The 14,824-nt window shown below is 49.2% G+C and overlaps 1 protein-coding gene across 1 annotated transcript in view; it reads left to right on the top strand.

Annotated features, from left to right (window-relative positions):
* LMF1 (lipase maturation factor 1) overlaps positions 1-14,824 on the top strand; it is a 180,337-nt gene that overhangs the window by 155,700 nt on the left and 9,813 nt on the right. Inside the window, exons 9-10 of the mRNA XM_051632446.1 lie at positions 2,498-2,681; positions 12,115-12,227. Of these exons, the coding sequence (XP_051488406.1) occupies positions 2,498-2,681; positions 12,115-12,227 (297 nt within the window). The remainder of the gene's footprint in view (positions 1-2,497; positions 2,682-12,114; positions 12,228-14,824) is intronic.

Raw genomic sequence — 14,824 nt, 5'->3', positions numbered from 1 at the left:
AAAAACATAAATGGCCTCAAAAAAGAGCAAGACACATTGAGAGGCCCAGCCCAGCTTTCAGCTGCAATGTGGGATTGGACAAGGGAAGCATCTGCATTTTAAGCATCTGTGTCTGGGTTTTCTGGGGACAGGTCACCAGGCCTAGGTCAGTCATGGTTGGACTCACCATAGCTGTTCTTGTGTGCTGTTCCCTCTTCCAACTGAGAAAATGCTGAAAAACAGGGTTTCATCAGAACAACTTGCCCCAGGGGCAGCAACAGGGCCAGTCTGCTCTGCACGGACCTCTGGCTTTGCCTCCACCTTGCTGTGGTATCCTTGGGGTGTTCCACAGAGGTCTGAGCTGAGGGGTGAGATGGGCAGCTCTGGGGTTAGTGGGCTCTGGACAAGGTCCCACAGCAGAAGCCAACAGTAATTAAACAGGTTTTATAAAATGGTTGTTGAGAGGGCTGGCTGAGCGGATGATGAAGAGGAGGAACAGGTCTCACTGAGGACGCCTGGAGCACATCAAATTTATTTGGTGTTCTCCCTAGTTTTTTAAATAGCAGAAACTTCTGTGGAAAGAAAGTTAGAAAAAAACATGATTAAAAGTATCAGCACTAGAAAAGTTGTGGAAAATGCTGAAGTTTCTCCTTTTTTTGAGAGAGGGAGAAATAACTCCTAAACCTCTTTGAAGGCTGGAGTGGTGAAGCTACAGGAGATTGTTTTCTTTGGGTTGTTGTTCTTTTTCTTCTTCAGTCTATGGTTTCTGTTTCAACAGTTACCAGAACCTAAAGAGCATGTGATGAAATGCTGCTGTAATATGTTTGTAATTCCAGCCTATGTAAACCAATAAAAAGAGGATTGCAGCTTATAATGAATATACGATTATGTGAAACTTGACATATTTTGAATCACACAGTAGGAACATACTTTTATTAGTAATTTGGTGTCCCTGATTTACAGTGTGTTTCTAACCATTGGGCAGCTGGCCATGGCTCATAACTCAGCCCAGTGTATAATATGGAGCTTGGCTGGAGAATCCAGAAATCTATTAAATGAAGGTAACAATTATAAGTGGAGACATACAACATTCCTTGGGCTGTAAGCATCTATCACTGGAAGCCATCAGGGGAGAAGGTGGAGGGAGGCTGTGTGTTTCCAAACTTTCGGTTTCTTGGGTTGGAGAAGGAAGGACCAGAGTACTAAAAAATTAAAAGGGTGTTGGGAGCTGGACAGCTTTGATAGGCAGAGTTAGGCAGTTACGTGTCCGTTATAGAAAGCAGCTCTCCAGTGGAGGTGAGCATCACTGACAGGTCGTTGAGAACTTGATGATGGTGCTTTCACATGGGCTTTCTGTGGCCTGGAGAGTTTTTGCCACCCCCACCTTGCTGTGCAAAGTCCAGCCAAGGAGTGAAGGGAATGCACGTGCCCTGCCATAAAGCTGGGGTGCTTTTTAACCAACTTTCTAAACATCGACTGGCTGTGGAGGGCTTTTTGTTTTCATCTTCTGCTTGTTTTGGCTTGGTTTGCATTGGCTCACACATTACCTCCTCCTCCTCTTGCTCAGTAATAGCTCCTTGAGACTTCTCTTCCAGCTGGGATGGGGAAATGTTTTTGGACATAGAGACAGCTGTTAATGGTGCCCCAGGAGTCAGCTCTTTGGGGATGCTCTGTATGGGGCCCACCACCTCCCCAGGGCTCAAGCAGCTGTAGCCAGTTGACCTGGGCTCATTGCCATCATGTCCTGCCCTTTGCCTTGGCCCAGGCTGGAGCTGGAGCCCAGCAGCTCATGGCCAACAGCACTGCTGGGAAAGCCAGGCTCACAAAGGGGACGCTGGAGTGGTCCCAGCTGGAAACTGCTCTGCTGATCCCACAGCTGGAAGTCATGGGGCCAGACCCTTGAAATGCAGAGGCACAATCACCTGTGAAATATTGTCACTGGCCTTGTCATCAGGGCAGCCAAACGTGCCAGTTACAAGCCTGTATTTTTGCACATGGTAAAAACCTGGAGCTGGAGCTATGTTTTGTGGCCATCTTTCATCTCCATTTTCTTATATTGTCAGGAGCTTGTGGTCAGAGAGCTCTTGTATCATGGGAGTCACTGGGGTGGCAGAAAAAAGGTTTGCTTCAGAAACGTGGAACAAAGAGGGAAGTTGGTGCATGTTGAGCATGCTGATGTGGGACTTGGGAGTCACTTGTTATATTCTCTCACCACCTTGGACAAGTGTTAGGCTCTGAGAAAGACCCATCCATTTCAGTAGGCTTCATCTTTTTGGGCTGTAGTACCTCCTGGGACTGGCTACACTGTGGTGTGATAGAGGGGAGAGGGAAGCTGTCGTTTTCCATGTACTTGACTGCTGGAGAGAGAAGTCTGCTGGATAGACAGTTTCTCTGTAGCTTTACCCATCAGGATCCAGCTGTACCATGAGTTCACTGGCTCTTGCTGCCGTGTTGTCTCTCATCAACTACCATTCTACATGACTTGAGAGAAAAACCAATATCATGTTGTGTCCCACAGCATTACCAAGGAGAGAACAGAAGTTGTCCTTCAGGGAACATCCAGCCTGGATCCCAATGACCCCAGTGCTGTCTGGGAGGAGTATGACTTCAAATGCAAGCCTGGGGACTTGAAGAGGAGACCATGCTTCATCACCCCTTACCACTACCGCCTGGACTGGCTTATGTGGTTTGCTGCCTTCCAGGTACGTGCCCTTGAGTGTCCCTGGACCAGGAAAAACAAGTTATATGAATTAATATGTGCTGGGACAGGTGAGGGGACACTTGAAGCCCCAGCTAAGTTAATTATGTTTAACAAAAAAAGAAAAAGTTTGCATTCCTTCAGGATGTCTGTTGCTAGTGCAGTGAAACTCTTGGAAATGTTGTGTGAGGCTTTTTAATTGTTTCTGAGCAATAGCAAGTGTTAAAGTCACTGAGAAGGACTGCACCTGCCTGGTGAAGTGGTGGCATGGTGGGGCAGAAGCTGCCTCCCAGGCTGCCCAGGACTCTCTGGTGCTGGCAGTATCTCCAGCTGCCCACTCCATGGCCACCCTGAACCCACATCCCTCCTGGGGACACCCCTGGGGACTTGCTTCCCTGGCCCTGCCTGCAGGTGGGCACAGGGTCCCACAAAGTGTTTTCCCCAGATGGTTTCAACAAACCAATGACAGCCATAAATTAGAAAAGTGAAGGGGAGAGAAACTTGTACAATCAATTATTCTGTATCTCTTAGTCCGTTTGCAAAATCTTATTTGTGTGAGCATGAGAATTTGGACCTGGTTTTAAAAAACTGGGGTGTACAGCAGTGGCATGAGGCAAACCCAGCTCAGATTATCACGGGCTTGTCTCTTTGTTCTTGGATCCTCTTCCTTCGCTCCTCTGCCCCTGCCCCAAACTCCTCTCTTTGCTTTCTTTGTGGTATTTTCATTTAGGCGCCTTTTGGATTCCTCAGCGATGACATAACCATGGCTCTTTGGCTATGGTTTTATATTTACCCCACTAGTTTTTGTGTGCTGGAATTTCATTTAAGCTGCATTAGGGATGCTTATCCCTCAGCAGGTCAACAGCAAAGGTTCAGACTCGAGCCAGCAGCAGAGCCCAGCATCACCCAAAGGTGCAGAAGGTGGAAAGGGAGCTCTTGGTTTAAATCTGACTCTGTTTTGGGAGGGCTCTGGCAGAGGAGGAGAAATCCAGCTCACCCCAGCAAAGGGTGGTTTTGAGATGAGAGAAGAGAAGTTTGCTTCCAGGGCAGGAAGGCATTAAAATACAAAGTGATCTCAGGTTTAAAACCAGAGGAGGAGCACAGGTGAGTGCGTGCTGAGGGTCACTGTCACACCACAGAGCCACCAGATGGACAGGAGGCAGAAGAGGAGATAACACCTCTTCACGTCTTTATTATTAGTGTTGGATTCACTGAAAGGTTCAGAGCAGAAAGCAGAACAAAAGCCTTCTGAAAAGCAGTAACAAGGCAAGAGGCCCAGGCACAGCAGCAGCGTTTTCAAATCTGGATGCTCAGGCATGTAAATACCTGCTTAAGCGTGGAAGTAAATCCCATTTGGAGTGTCTGAATATTTGTTTGAGATCTGTGAGCTGTGTGTTTGGTGCCAGCTCTCCCCCGGGGAAGAGGGCTGTCCCTCTGTCCCTCCATCCCCCTGCATGGCTGCAGCAGGAGAAGTTGCCATCATTCGGGTGTTGTTCAGACTTTGGTCCCGCAGAGCTGCAGAAAGGAGGAGAAACCAGAAGTTGATACCCCAGGAGTTTGTGAAGGCAGGCAAGTTTTGCAAACCCCGTACAGTAGTTTATGGAGTCCATAAAACCAAGTTACTTCAGTCTCTGGATTAGATTTAATTTGTTTTTAGAAGTTCTGTTTTTTTTCTACACCGCTGCCCCGTGGCTTGGTGAGCCGGCGGCCGCAGGGTTGGTTTTGCAGTTCGGTGGTGGTGGCCAGGTAAGGAGCTGCCATATCCCACTCTGACAGGCTGTGGAAAAGCCAGGCAGTTGGGGGGAAGATATTTACCATCCCTTTGTGCTGCTCGTGACAGGTTCCTCTTTGCACCTCATCATCACTTGACATACGATGCCTTCCTCCACTCAGGGTTTCCTGCAAAACTTTTCCCCTTGGCTAGAGCGGCAGGATTGGCTTTGGAGAGCTGGAGCATGGGAGAGCTGGGCCCTTGGCACCCTGGGAAGCCATGGCACCACCCCAGCCAGGAACAGGAAGAGCCCCAGTGCTGCTCCACCTTGGAATTGCAATTTATTAGTTGACTGGCTCTTAATTACCGTTCCATAGCGCCATAATTATACATCATGTAACACAGCATTATTTTGCAGGAAACAATTTTCATGATGTCAATTTTATTATCTAAATATAATATGCCTTTTCACTTGTTTTCTAAATCCCCTCTTTGTTTTGTATGTCTTGACATCCTGAGGGTGCTGTAGCTCTGAATTGAAGCCCTTTATTTAGTTCTGGCAGGGACATAACTCGACCAGGATCCTGTCTGCGCCGCTTCTTCCCGTCTGCAGAAGGGGAAAAGCTCCCACAAACCAGCAGTGGCATGAGGAAATCTGTGTGACCCTTTTCAGTTGTTTCTCAGCAGTCACCTCAGACTGGACCCCCTTGGCTTCATTGCCTGGCTGATACCCTGGTCACCACTATGTGACTTGTGTTGGGGTGGCTGCCACAAAAATCATTCATGTGTCTCTTGGTCAGGAGCTGATATTCAGGTGCTTGTTGTTGAGGTTGGTTGCTCCAGCTAATCTATCTCCCTTGAAGTGATTCAAACCAAGGTCTGACATAGACATTTTGAAGAGGAGCTACTGCTTCTTGGGAAGAATGGCACGATGGATGTGTTTATTGCATTTGCAGGTGCCACCAAGCCATGAGTACCACAGAGGACAAGGTCTAAAAGCCCAGAGATGTTGCTGGTTTTGGTCTGAGCAGACAGGAGAGCTGTGTGCAGTGCTGGCCATGGGCAGGACCCCCAGCTGCCCTGGGGTGGGATGGAGCAGGGCATCATGCTCTGGGGAAGCCTCTTGGTCATCACAAGATGGGCACACATCTGAAAAGGCACCATGAGAGGACAGACATGATGATAGGTGAGCAGGTGTTCGGCGTGGCTGGTGTCACCCTCCTGCCAGGCTCAGCTGAGCACCCAGTTTGGGAAGCTGCAGAAAAGAGCAGAGGTGCAGAAACCTGCTCCCACTGCAGCAGAGCAAACACATCTGCATGGCAGTGGCAAGACAGGTTTGGAATAAGTGAAAACCAACTGCAAAGGGGAAAGCAGCAAGCTGTTCTCTGTGTCCCTGGGGAGAGGGGAGGAAATAATGGATGAAATGGCAGAACATGATTTAATCTCAGGAAAATTCAGGTTAAGCACTAGGAAAAACTTTCACCCCTTGACACTTTATTGCGTTAGTGCAAAGACATCCTGTTTTTATAGAAGCTGGAGACACACTGTTCAAGCTTTGTCTGTCCTCCAGCTACTGATAGCAATGCTCCTGTAATTATTTGACTTCTTGTTTATGGTGGGCATTTGTAGAAGGAGCCCAGCCATCACAACCCAGAGCTGAGCTATGCTGTGCCACGGGTACAAAAAGTGTCATGGGCAGATTTTTGGCAGGCTGTGGGTGAATTCAGCATCACTACTAAATAGCAAACAGAAAACAAAATACTGTTCATAGTTCTGGGGCTTCGAGTTGGTCACTTTTCCTGGTAGCAGGATGCCTTGAACTTTGCAAAAGCCAGTTGTTTATCGTACCAGGGATTTGTTCTTCACTGGTGGGCAGGAGTGGAAAGCCTCCAGTGCTCTGAGTGAAGAAAAATCAAAGGGGAAGGCTTTTTCCCCTCCTTACCATGGCAGGAAGGTTACTGATTCTGTTTGGGGGCTGCATTTGGCCAACACAAAGGCATGCTCTTGGTGCTTACCAAATAATAACTACTCAAAAAATAACAAAGCTAATGCCATCTTCATAGTGTTTTTCAAAGCTCAGAATGTCACTGCATTGTGCCTTGAAGCTGCTCCAACAGTCTCTGAACATCAGGACAGGCACAAGTAGTTCACACAGGTGGCCCGTGTTGCCCTGTCGCTCTGCCAACCATCATGAGCCCAGAGCAGAGCAGCAGTTGCCATGTGGGAAGAAGCAACCTGTGTTTTCCAGATAGGATGGGTAAGGTTATAGATAAACTGCAGCTGCCTTGCTAAGAGAAGAGAGAAACTGCAGCAGGGGGATTGATGCTCTGGGGATCTCCCCTGGGTGGTAACAGGGAGTCGTGATAGAGCTTTCACATCATGACACATGAACTGGAAGGCCTGAGTAAAAGTAACTCTGTTTATAAAGAAGGCAGGTTCATATTTTATAGAATATGTTATTCAAGGCTCTGTTATCTCTGTTTTCCAGCCAGAAGGTGCTTACAGGAAAAAGCTGCGTGGCAGCAGAATGGAGGAGGAGGTGTGTGTAACGTAATAAAACCCAAACCTGGTGTGCAGGGTACAAGCACAGCCTTTTACATTTCCTTTCTTCCCCCTTCTAAAAAAACAGGCCTCACTTCACTTCCATTTTCCATTGCAACATTCGTACCTTTTGGTCCATGCTCAGCATGTAAGAATTTGACTTTCTTCTTTTAACTGTGATTACTCGTCTCCCAGTGAATATGAAAAATTTCAGCCGCTCAGGCTGCATTTAGACAAACTGCAGGTTGGGTCATGGGCAGACTCCCTCCTAGAAGCAGTATTGGAAGGGAAGTGCCCAGAAACCCAAATAAGACTGATAGCCTATCATGCCACGGGCTGTATAAATACAGAGTAAGACCTTGTGTATGCAGGGAATGATTATTGTCTGCAGTGGCTATTGTAGCTGCCTGTCTGGACTCTGTTCTGGGACAAAGTGACTTTTCTTTCCAAAGACAGAGGTGATATGGGAGCTATGCCAGGTGTGCTGTTTCCCTGTCTAGGAAAGATCTAAGAGCTGGTTCCCAAAGTCTTGCTCTGCCTTTTATTTCTCAGCCCAGACCTGCTGCTCCCTGCACCCACCTCCTCCAGGGTCTTGCTGCTTTTCCCAAGGATTTTCTAACAGGACAGGCAAAGGGATGGCTTTTAGTCAGGCTTGAGAAACTGAAATCCTATACGTAGAGCCCGACCTGTGGAGCAATGGCTTGTCTCTTTGGGAAACTAACAGGGAGAAGGGGATGTGGTTATTGGAGATAATGAGAAGTGATGCGACCCGACGTAGCCTTTGACCTTCCTTGGTTAAGTCACTTGGGTAGCAGGATGGTAACAAACGGTGGTGAGCTGGAGTATTGTAAAAAAGCACAGGGTTGCATTAGTTCTGCCCTCTTTTCTGGGGAGATGGGTCATTTTTCCAGCTGATTGCTCAAGTTCCCTAAGCAGCAACAGTTCAAGGTGCTCAGCTGCAGCAGTGGAAACAGCAATTGGAATATTAGGTGAAAACATCCCAGATGGGGGAGTTGCAGCTTTCCCTCCCGTGGTGGGCAGGCTGTGATGCAAAAAGTGCCCCTTATGACATAGTGTGGGAAGTGCAAACCTCCCCTGCCCCTCTGCCGTCGCCCTCGCACGCCGACGTGAAACCCTGCAGGGCTCCCAGCCACGTGAAATAATAACCCTGGGCTCCCATGCCAAGTTTCCAGCTGTTTCCACATGTGCATCTCATACTTACCCCCTCCCGTGTGCCTGTGCCAGGACTGAGATTCAATAAAGTGCCACACTAATCCGCAGTCCTTTTTCATTAAATGACCAATTAAAGCTGGAGGAAAAGGGTTCTTATTATTATTGTTGCAGTTGGGAACATGTTCCCTGTAGCTCCGGGTGGTTTTTATGTGTAGTTTTTGCAATGATTATGTTTTCTTCTACATTGTTATCTCTGCAGTTTCGCTGCTGCTCTTTGCTGGTGCCTCCTTTGTGTTTAAAATCCTGTAAAGTTATTAAATACTCCTGTATACAAGTTAACGTAGTCAAGGTGAGAATGCCATGTTTATAACCTGGTCCGTGGGGAGGTGAGAGGATATAAACAATTGATGTGAAGTCCCAGGGCAGCCTTGCCCCCAGGAGGTGCTGATACCCTGGGATGTGGGTGGGGAGAAGCAGCAAACTCCCATCCTGGAGCAGTGGACCCAGCAAGACTGGCAGGGGAGGCTGGGGGGAAGCAGCTGTCCGAGCACTTCATGAGGCTGAAACCCATCAGGAAATAAAAGCTGATGGGGTCGTAACACCTAGTCCCAGGTCCTCTCTGTTAGTGTGTTGTGTTGTACCTAAACCTGAGTTTTGGAGGTCTTTAATGCTGGTACTGGCTGTACGGACAGTTAAGGGTGATCTGGGTTGCTGGAGAGCTGCAGCTGTGGCATTTCTGTGGGTCTGCACAGACTGTCCATGGACACAAAGGTTTTGGGTTGGTGGTGAAGGTAGCAGTGCTTTGGGAACCTTCACCTCTGCCCCAGCTGCCTTTCTCAGGCATCTTAGTTGGGTTGATGTGCTTTTTGTGTTTAGATTTGTTAGTTGCTTTTGATGCTAAAACAGAAAGGAAATCCTCAAAAGATGAAGACAAGAGTCATGTCCACACTCCTGATGGGCTGCACCTCCCCAGGGATGCTCTGTTCAGGGTTGGACAGTGAGTTGTGCAGCTTGGGGCACATTTCAGTATTCTCTGACCAGCAACTTGTCACAACCAGCTCTGGGGGTCACTGGTTCCCCAGCAAACCCAGCACAGGCATGGCACTGGCCCTGCATGGCACCCAGGGAGCTGCAGCCCCGTCTTTGGGAGGGCAGGGGGCAGGTTTGGGGGCTTGGTCCGTTCCCCTGGAGATGCAGAGGGTCAGAGCAGCTGGCCAACCTGCATGGCTGGTGCAGGGTCTGTCCCCAGCTGCTGTCCCTGTGCTCGGTGAGGATCCAAAACTGAAAGCTGACCCTGATACGTGCGTGCATTCCCATCTTAAGGCAACATGGGTGTTTGTCCTGGCTTTTTGATTCATCCACAGGATAGTTCAAGCTCTGACTCCCCTGTTTTGCACACCCAGAGCTCTGTAAACAGTGTTGGGGTCTGGGTCCCGCTGGATCTATGGACAAAGGAACTGCCAGTTTCCCACCCTGGGGTGTGATGCTTCCCTGGATGCAGCCCAGGTCTCCTGGATTCTTTTTTCTGCCTCCCTTTGCCACCATCTCACTTTACAGAGTAATGAGTTAACTCACCAGCGTGGTGGTCAGAGCAGCTCAGCCCCAGCTCTGAGCACCAGGGATATCTAAGCCTTGGTGCTGGGGGAGGGCAGGGGGCTGCACCGCCTGGAAAATTCTCACCACAGACTTTGCTGGGGCCAGACATGTTGTAAATTTTACAAGAAAAACACTTTACGAACCAGAAGTCCAACTTTCGTGCACGTGGAGCTGCTAATTAACAATTTGGAGACTGGGTGAGCCAGGGAGCCAATTGCACCATTACAGAGCCTCATGGTTTTGAATCAGGCTTTGGAAGATTTGGGATCATCCATAAAGCTCTGGCTCTGGGAGTGTTCTCTCCAATTGGCACACAGGAACCCTGGCACCTCCCAGGTCCTCCTAGAAATAGTGCTTAAAATCATGCAGAGCACTTCAAAAAGACACTGAAGGTCTGACTTGTGATATTTTATTGTCTGCAACTGCTGTCACACCTCTTGCAAGGTCCCAGAGCCCAGAAGCAGGTTCCCAGTGTGGCACCCACCCCCCCAAAGCCCAGTCTGAGCTGAACATCCAGGGCATTGCCGAGGGGCAAAGTGTCACTCAAAGTCTTGGCATGAGTTGTCCTGTGAAATGTGACATGGTGGGGCCCTTGGGGATGCTGCCAGCTCCTCTTGCAGCCCTGCCAGCCCCAGCAGGGTGAGAGTGGTTCTTGCAAGGTTACCCTTCGACATCTCACATGATGCCAAGCTCCAGACTCCAGTCTCACCCCAGATCCATGGTGCATCAGGGCCACGGTGGCCTCGGTACCTCCTCGAGAGCCTCCAACACCTCCTCTGCAGCTGGAAGGGGACCAGGTGACAGAGGATGGCACAGGGTGTCGGTGGAGAAGAGCTGTGCCAGAGGCTAAAGGGGGCTCCAGGGTGGTCAGAGCATGGCAGGGGGCTGGTAGTGGCCCCAACATCCATCCATGTCGCTGGTGCAGCAAGGACAGCTGATGGAAGGAGCTGTGTGGTGAGGCTGGACAGAAGCAGGTGGGTGGGGAGAGCAACCTTTTATAAAATGTTGTTGGCTTAAATAACTGTGGTTTTCCTCTAAATGGTGATGAGCACAGGTCAGAAACCCTGCGAGGCAGAGCTGCCAATTGGTGGGCCTTCCCACCAGTGTTTGCTGCTTCCCATCTCCTTTCTCTCCTTTGTTTCCCTTAGCAACGGAAATAACAAACTTTACCAGTAGAAAAGATTTGCAGGGGAACTTTGCCTTGATGTTCTGCATTAGTCATGGTCCTGCAGGTACAGCTCCCGGGTTTTGCTTTCCCACAGTGTCCCCTACTGCTTGCACTAAAAAATCCATTTAGGTACACGTTAAAAAAGGAAGGGGCGGGGGGGGAAATGTGAATGGAAGCATAAGGTACAGAAAGCTGCCAGAGGGGAGAATGCTTTTAAGGGAACAAGAATCCCTGTGAAGAGCATGAGATGCCTGGATTCCTGGAGGGAGGTAAAGGCAGAATCAAGCTGTGCCACTGCAGCTTGGACAGAGCTGATCTGCTCCCTCTCCGTGGCTGCACGACTGAGGGAGCGGCAGGGATGTGGGGTGCAGAGAGCAGCCTGGATTAGAGGTTATAAAGAGGATGCAAGAGAAAGGAGTCAGGAGCAGAGGAGGCTCTTTTTTCCCCTCTGTGATAACTCAGCTTACTTTAAAATGATGGGCTGTCATTGCAAAACATGCTGTTACTGCTCCTCTGTGGAGCTGCTGCTCAAAGAAACCACAGCAATGAGGTGTCTGGGTGCAGGATTGGCAGGACGCGGCAGCTACATCAGAGATGTGTGCAGCCAAACAGAGGTTTGTGACCAAGGTCTAGGAGGAGCTGCAGCTGATGGGTGTTGGGGAGAAGCAGGGGTGGTGGGTGTCCCTTGCCCAGGGAGGATGGTGTCTGTGCTACACATCTTGGGGCCAGCAATACTTCAGCTGTCCTGGTGGCATCAGTTGTAGGCTGCTCCTGGCATGGGGACAAGGCAGTGCTGTGGGCTCGGGGGGATGCAGGGCTGGCAAAAATGCCCCCTCAGGCATCAGACCATGAGCAGAGGTCACCAGCTGGTCTGGGTGCAGGTGGAGATGCAGCCCTGACCATCATCTAGTCTCTAGTCATCAGCTGAGCTGTGGCTGCTGACTGTTAGCAGGCTCTTCACCTCTGGATGGGAATTCCTCAGAGGAATGCTTGAGATGGAGGATGCTGCTTTGTGGCTGGGGCAGGCTGGCAGCATCCATGTAGCCATCCCAGCTCAGCTAACAAGCAGTTAATTAAACCTTTGCAGCTTGCACACCCTTGGTTGTCTCTGTACCCTCAGGAATGATTTCTAGGTGAGCCCAGCTCAGCAAAGCTCTCTCTGCTCCCCACAGATGCCAGAGGGTCTTGGTCTGGACCCCAAGGAGTCAAGCAGTGCCTAACATTTGTGCTTCTTATTTCTTCCCCTAGACCTATGAGCAGAATGAATGGATAATCCACTTGGCTGGGAAGCTGCTGGCCCAGGAAGAGGAGACCTTGTCCTTGATGGCAACGAACCCGTTTGCAGGCAGAGCACCTCCACGGTAAGCCTGGAGTTTTGCCAAGGGACCTGGAAGGACCTCGGCTCCATGTTGCTCCTATCTTGGACATGCACACATGGTTTCTAGGATGGACTGGGTCTGGAGTTGGTGGTACCCAGGTGGTCTTTAAATAGGGTGGGTTTAACATTAGGACATCTTATTGTGGCCTTTCAAGGGGTCTATCAGAAAGATGGGGGCAAATTGTAGTGGTAGGACAAGGGGTGATGGTTTTAAACTAAAAGAGGGGAGATTGAGACTAGATATAAGGAAGAACCTGATCTAGTTGCAGATGTCCCTGCTCACTGCAGGTGGGGTTGAACTAGATAACCTTTAAAGGTCCCTTCCCACCCAAACCATTCTGTGATTCTATGAAGAGCTGGTGCTCTCAGCACCTTCGTGCCCTCCTGGTGGGAACAGAAGGACCCTCCGGTTGAGTCTGTTCCCTGGCAGGTCTTGGTGTTGCTTTTCTTGGACAGCAGTTGTGACTGCTGCAGTGGTTTCCTGCCTGACCATCTCAGATTTTTCACCATGATCACTTTGCAAGCTCAGATCCAAACCACCATTTCTACTGGCCCACTGAGGTGTTTCAAAGACAAAAAGGTCCTGCAAAAATGATTGTTTTTGTGGACAGTTGGCTGGGAAGTGTTTGTGTTTTCAGTGGAGAGATAAAACAAACATCAGCAATTGAAAGGCTTGGATGAAAACCCCCAGGTTTTCTACAAAAGGAAATTTTTCACAAAAGTGTCTGTTTTGTTGCTGAAGTTATTTTTAGCTGAGAAAACATTTTAAGGGGATTTTGGATCTACTCAAGTAATATTATGCTCTTGCTAATATTTTCAATTTGAGGCTCTCAAGATGCACTGCAAACAAGGATGAAGGTTCACAGCACCATGTGAAGTGAACTTCCTCTTGAACCCAGCTGATGTTTTTCAGCTTTAGCTCAGGGCATCACCCAAACCTGAGGAGAGACTCCTTTTCCAGCTCAGACCCTAAGAACTTCCACATTAACCAAAACACTTCCTCTGAGGTGGTTTGCATATCCCAAGATGTGATATATGTATAAACCTGAGATGGCTGAGGTTCCTCAGTTATCCAGCCCTGCCTCGGAGTGTGCAGGCACCTTATCAGAGCCTTGGTACAGCTCAGAATGACAGTGGTGAGACACTGGCCCGGGTTACCCAGAGAAATTGTGGCTGCCCTGTCCCTGGAAACATGCAAGGCCAGGTTGGTTGGGGCTTGGAACAACCTGGTGTAGTTGAAGATGTCCCAGCTCATGGTAGAAGTGTTGGACTAGATGATCTTTAAGGTCTCTTCCAATGCAAACCGTTCTGTGATAAGAGCCCATGGAGGTGGCACCTTTCTGAAGGCCAGGGAAGGGGTGAGATGGGAGGGTCACCCCCCAGGATCTGGCTGGAGCTCAGTCCTTCAGGAGTTTGTCTGGGGGATGGTGTTGGGGCACCAGAGAGCCTGCATTGTGTTGGCTCCATTGTAGGTGGACTTCTCCGCTGGGTCTCTCCAACCTTTGCTGGTGTCCCCAGGGCCGAGAGCCATCAATTCACCCAGCAGCAACGTTCCTTTGCTCTGCTTTTATTTATGAACCAAGAAAACAGAAGAAAGTCAGACCCGAGTGCTGGCTGACCCCAGGGTTTGAGCAGAACCTGGGGCCTTTAGACACCATGTCACCCTGTTGAATTAGGTGTCCCCTGGTGCCAGAAGCCGTGGCCATCTGGTGGCTGCTGGCAATAAACTGCCCTCGTGGCCCAAGGGGCAACAGAAGTGTTTGATAATCCCCGAGCTGTTTATTACCACGTGTCCCCCAGTGCCATAAATGTCACTCTTGGTACTCACCACAGCTGAGGCTGAAAACAAGACATCACAACAGATGAAATATCAAGACAATGTGCAGCACACCTTTGCCATGGGCAGGCTGCAGCTCTTCTGTGCTTTCTGGCATCAGTGGTGTTTTTTAAAAAATAATTAAAATGAAGTAGTTGAACACAGGAACTCATTTTCAAATGAAAATAATGAAGTGGGATGTGGCTGGGAAAACAGTACATTGCTCCAGGTGGTGAATAGGTTTGTTTTTATTGTGTTCTGTAACAGGTGAAGAAGTGAAATGTTCAGGAATTTAAAGCAAAACCAAAAGCAAATCTTTATCTTTATTGGATTTTATAGGGTAATGATTGCAGAGCTGAGTCCAGCAGGTAACTGCCCAGCAGCCTGGGTGCTGTGCTGAACACACGGTGCTACAGATCCCCTTGAACAGGGTCTTGATTCATGTTGCCTTGGGTCAACCAAAGCACAGACTCTGTTTTCACTCCTTAGCAGCTACTTTATAGTAGGAAAAGATCAGGATCCAGGGCTGGTTTTGTGTGTCAGCTGCCTCTGCTCTGGTGTTCGCTTTGCTTTACGAGTTTTTCATGGGTCTAGGGTATTTTTGGGTGGCGTAAAATAAAAATAACAGTTTGCAAATGCTGGGGTTTGGCTCACACCAAACCCCAACAGCCTGTTTCGCTCTGGGTCCCAGGTTGTGGGTCACATTTCAGATCTCTCTGAGCCCAGTCCAACCCCTGGGACATTGGCACCGTCTGGATGCTCAC

This window comes from Apus apus, chromosome 14 (genome assembly GCF_020740795.1).
Source record: "Apus apus isolate bApuApu2 chromosome 14, bApuApu2.pri.cur, whole genome shotgun sequence".
NCBI lineage: Eukaryota > Metazoa > Chordata > Aves > Apodiformes > Apodidae > Apus > Apus apus.
This window is presented reverse-complemented; position numbering and strand designations above follow the sequence as displayed.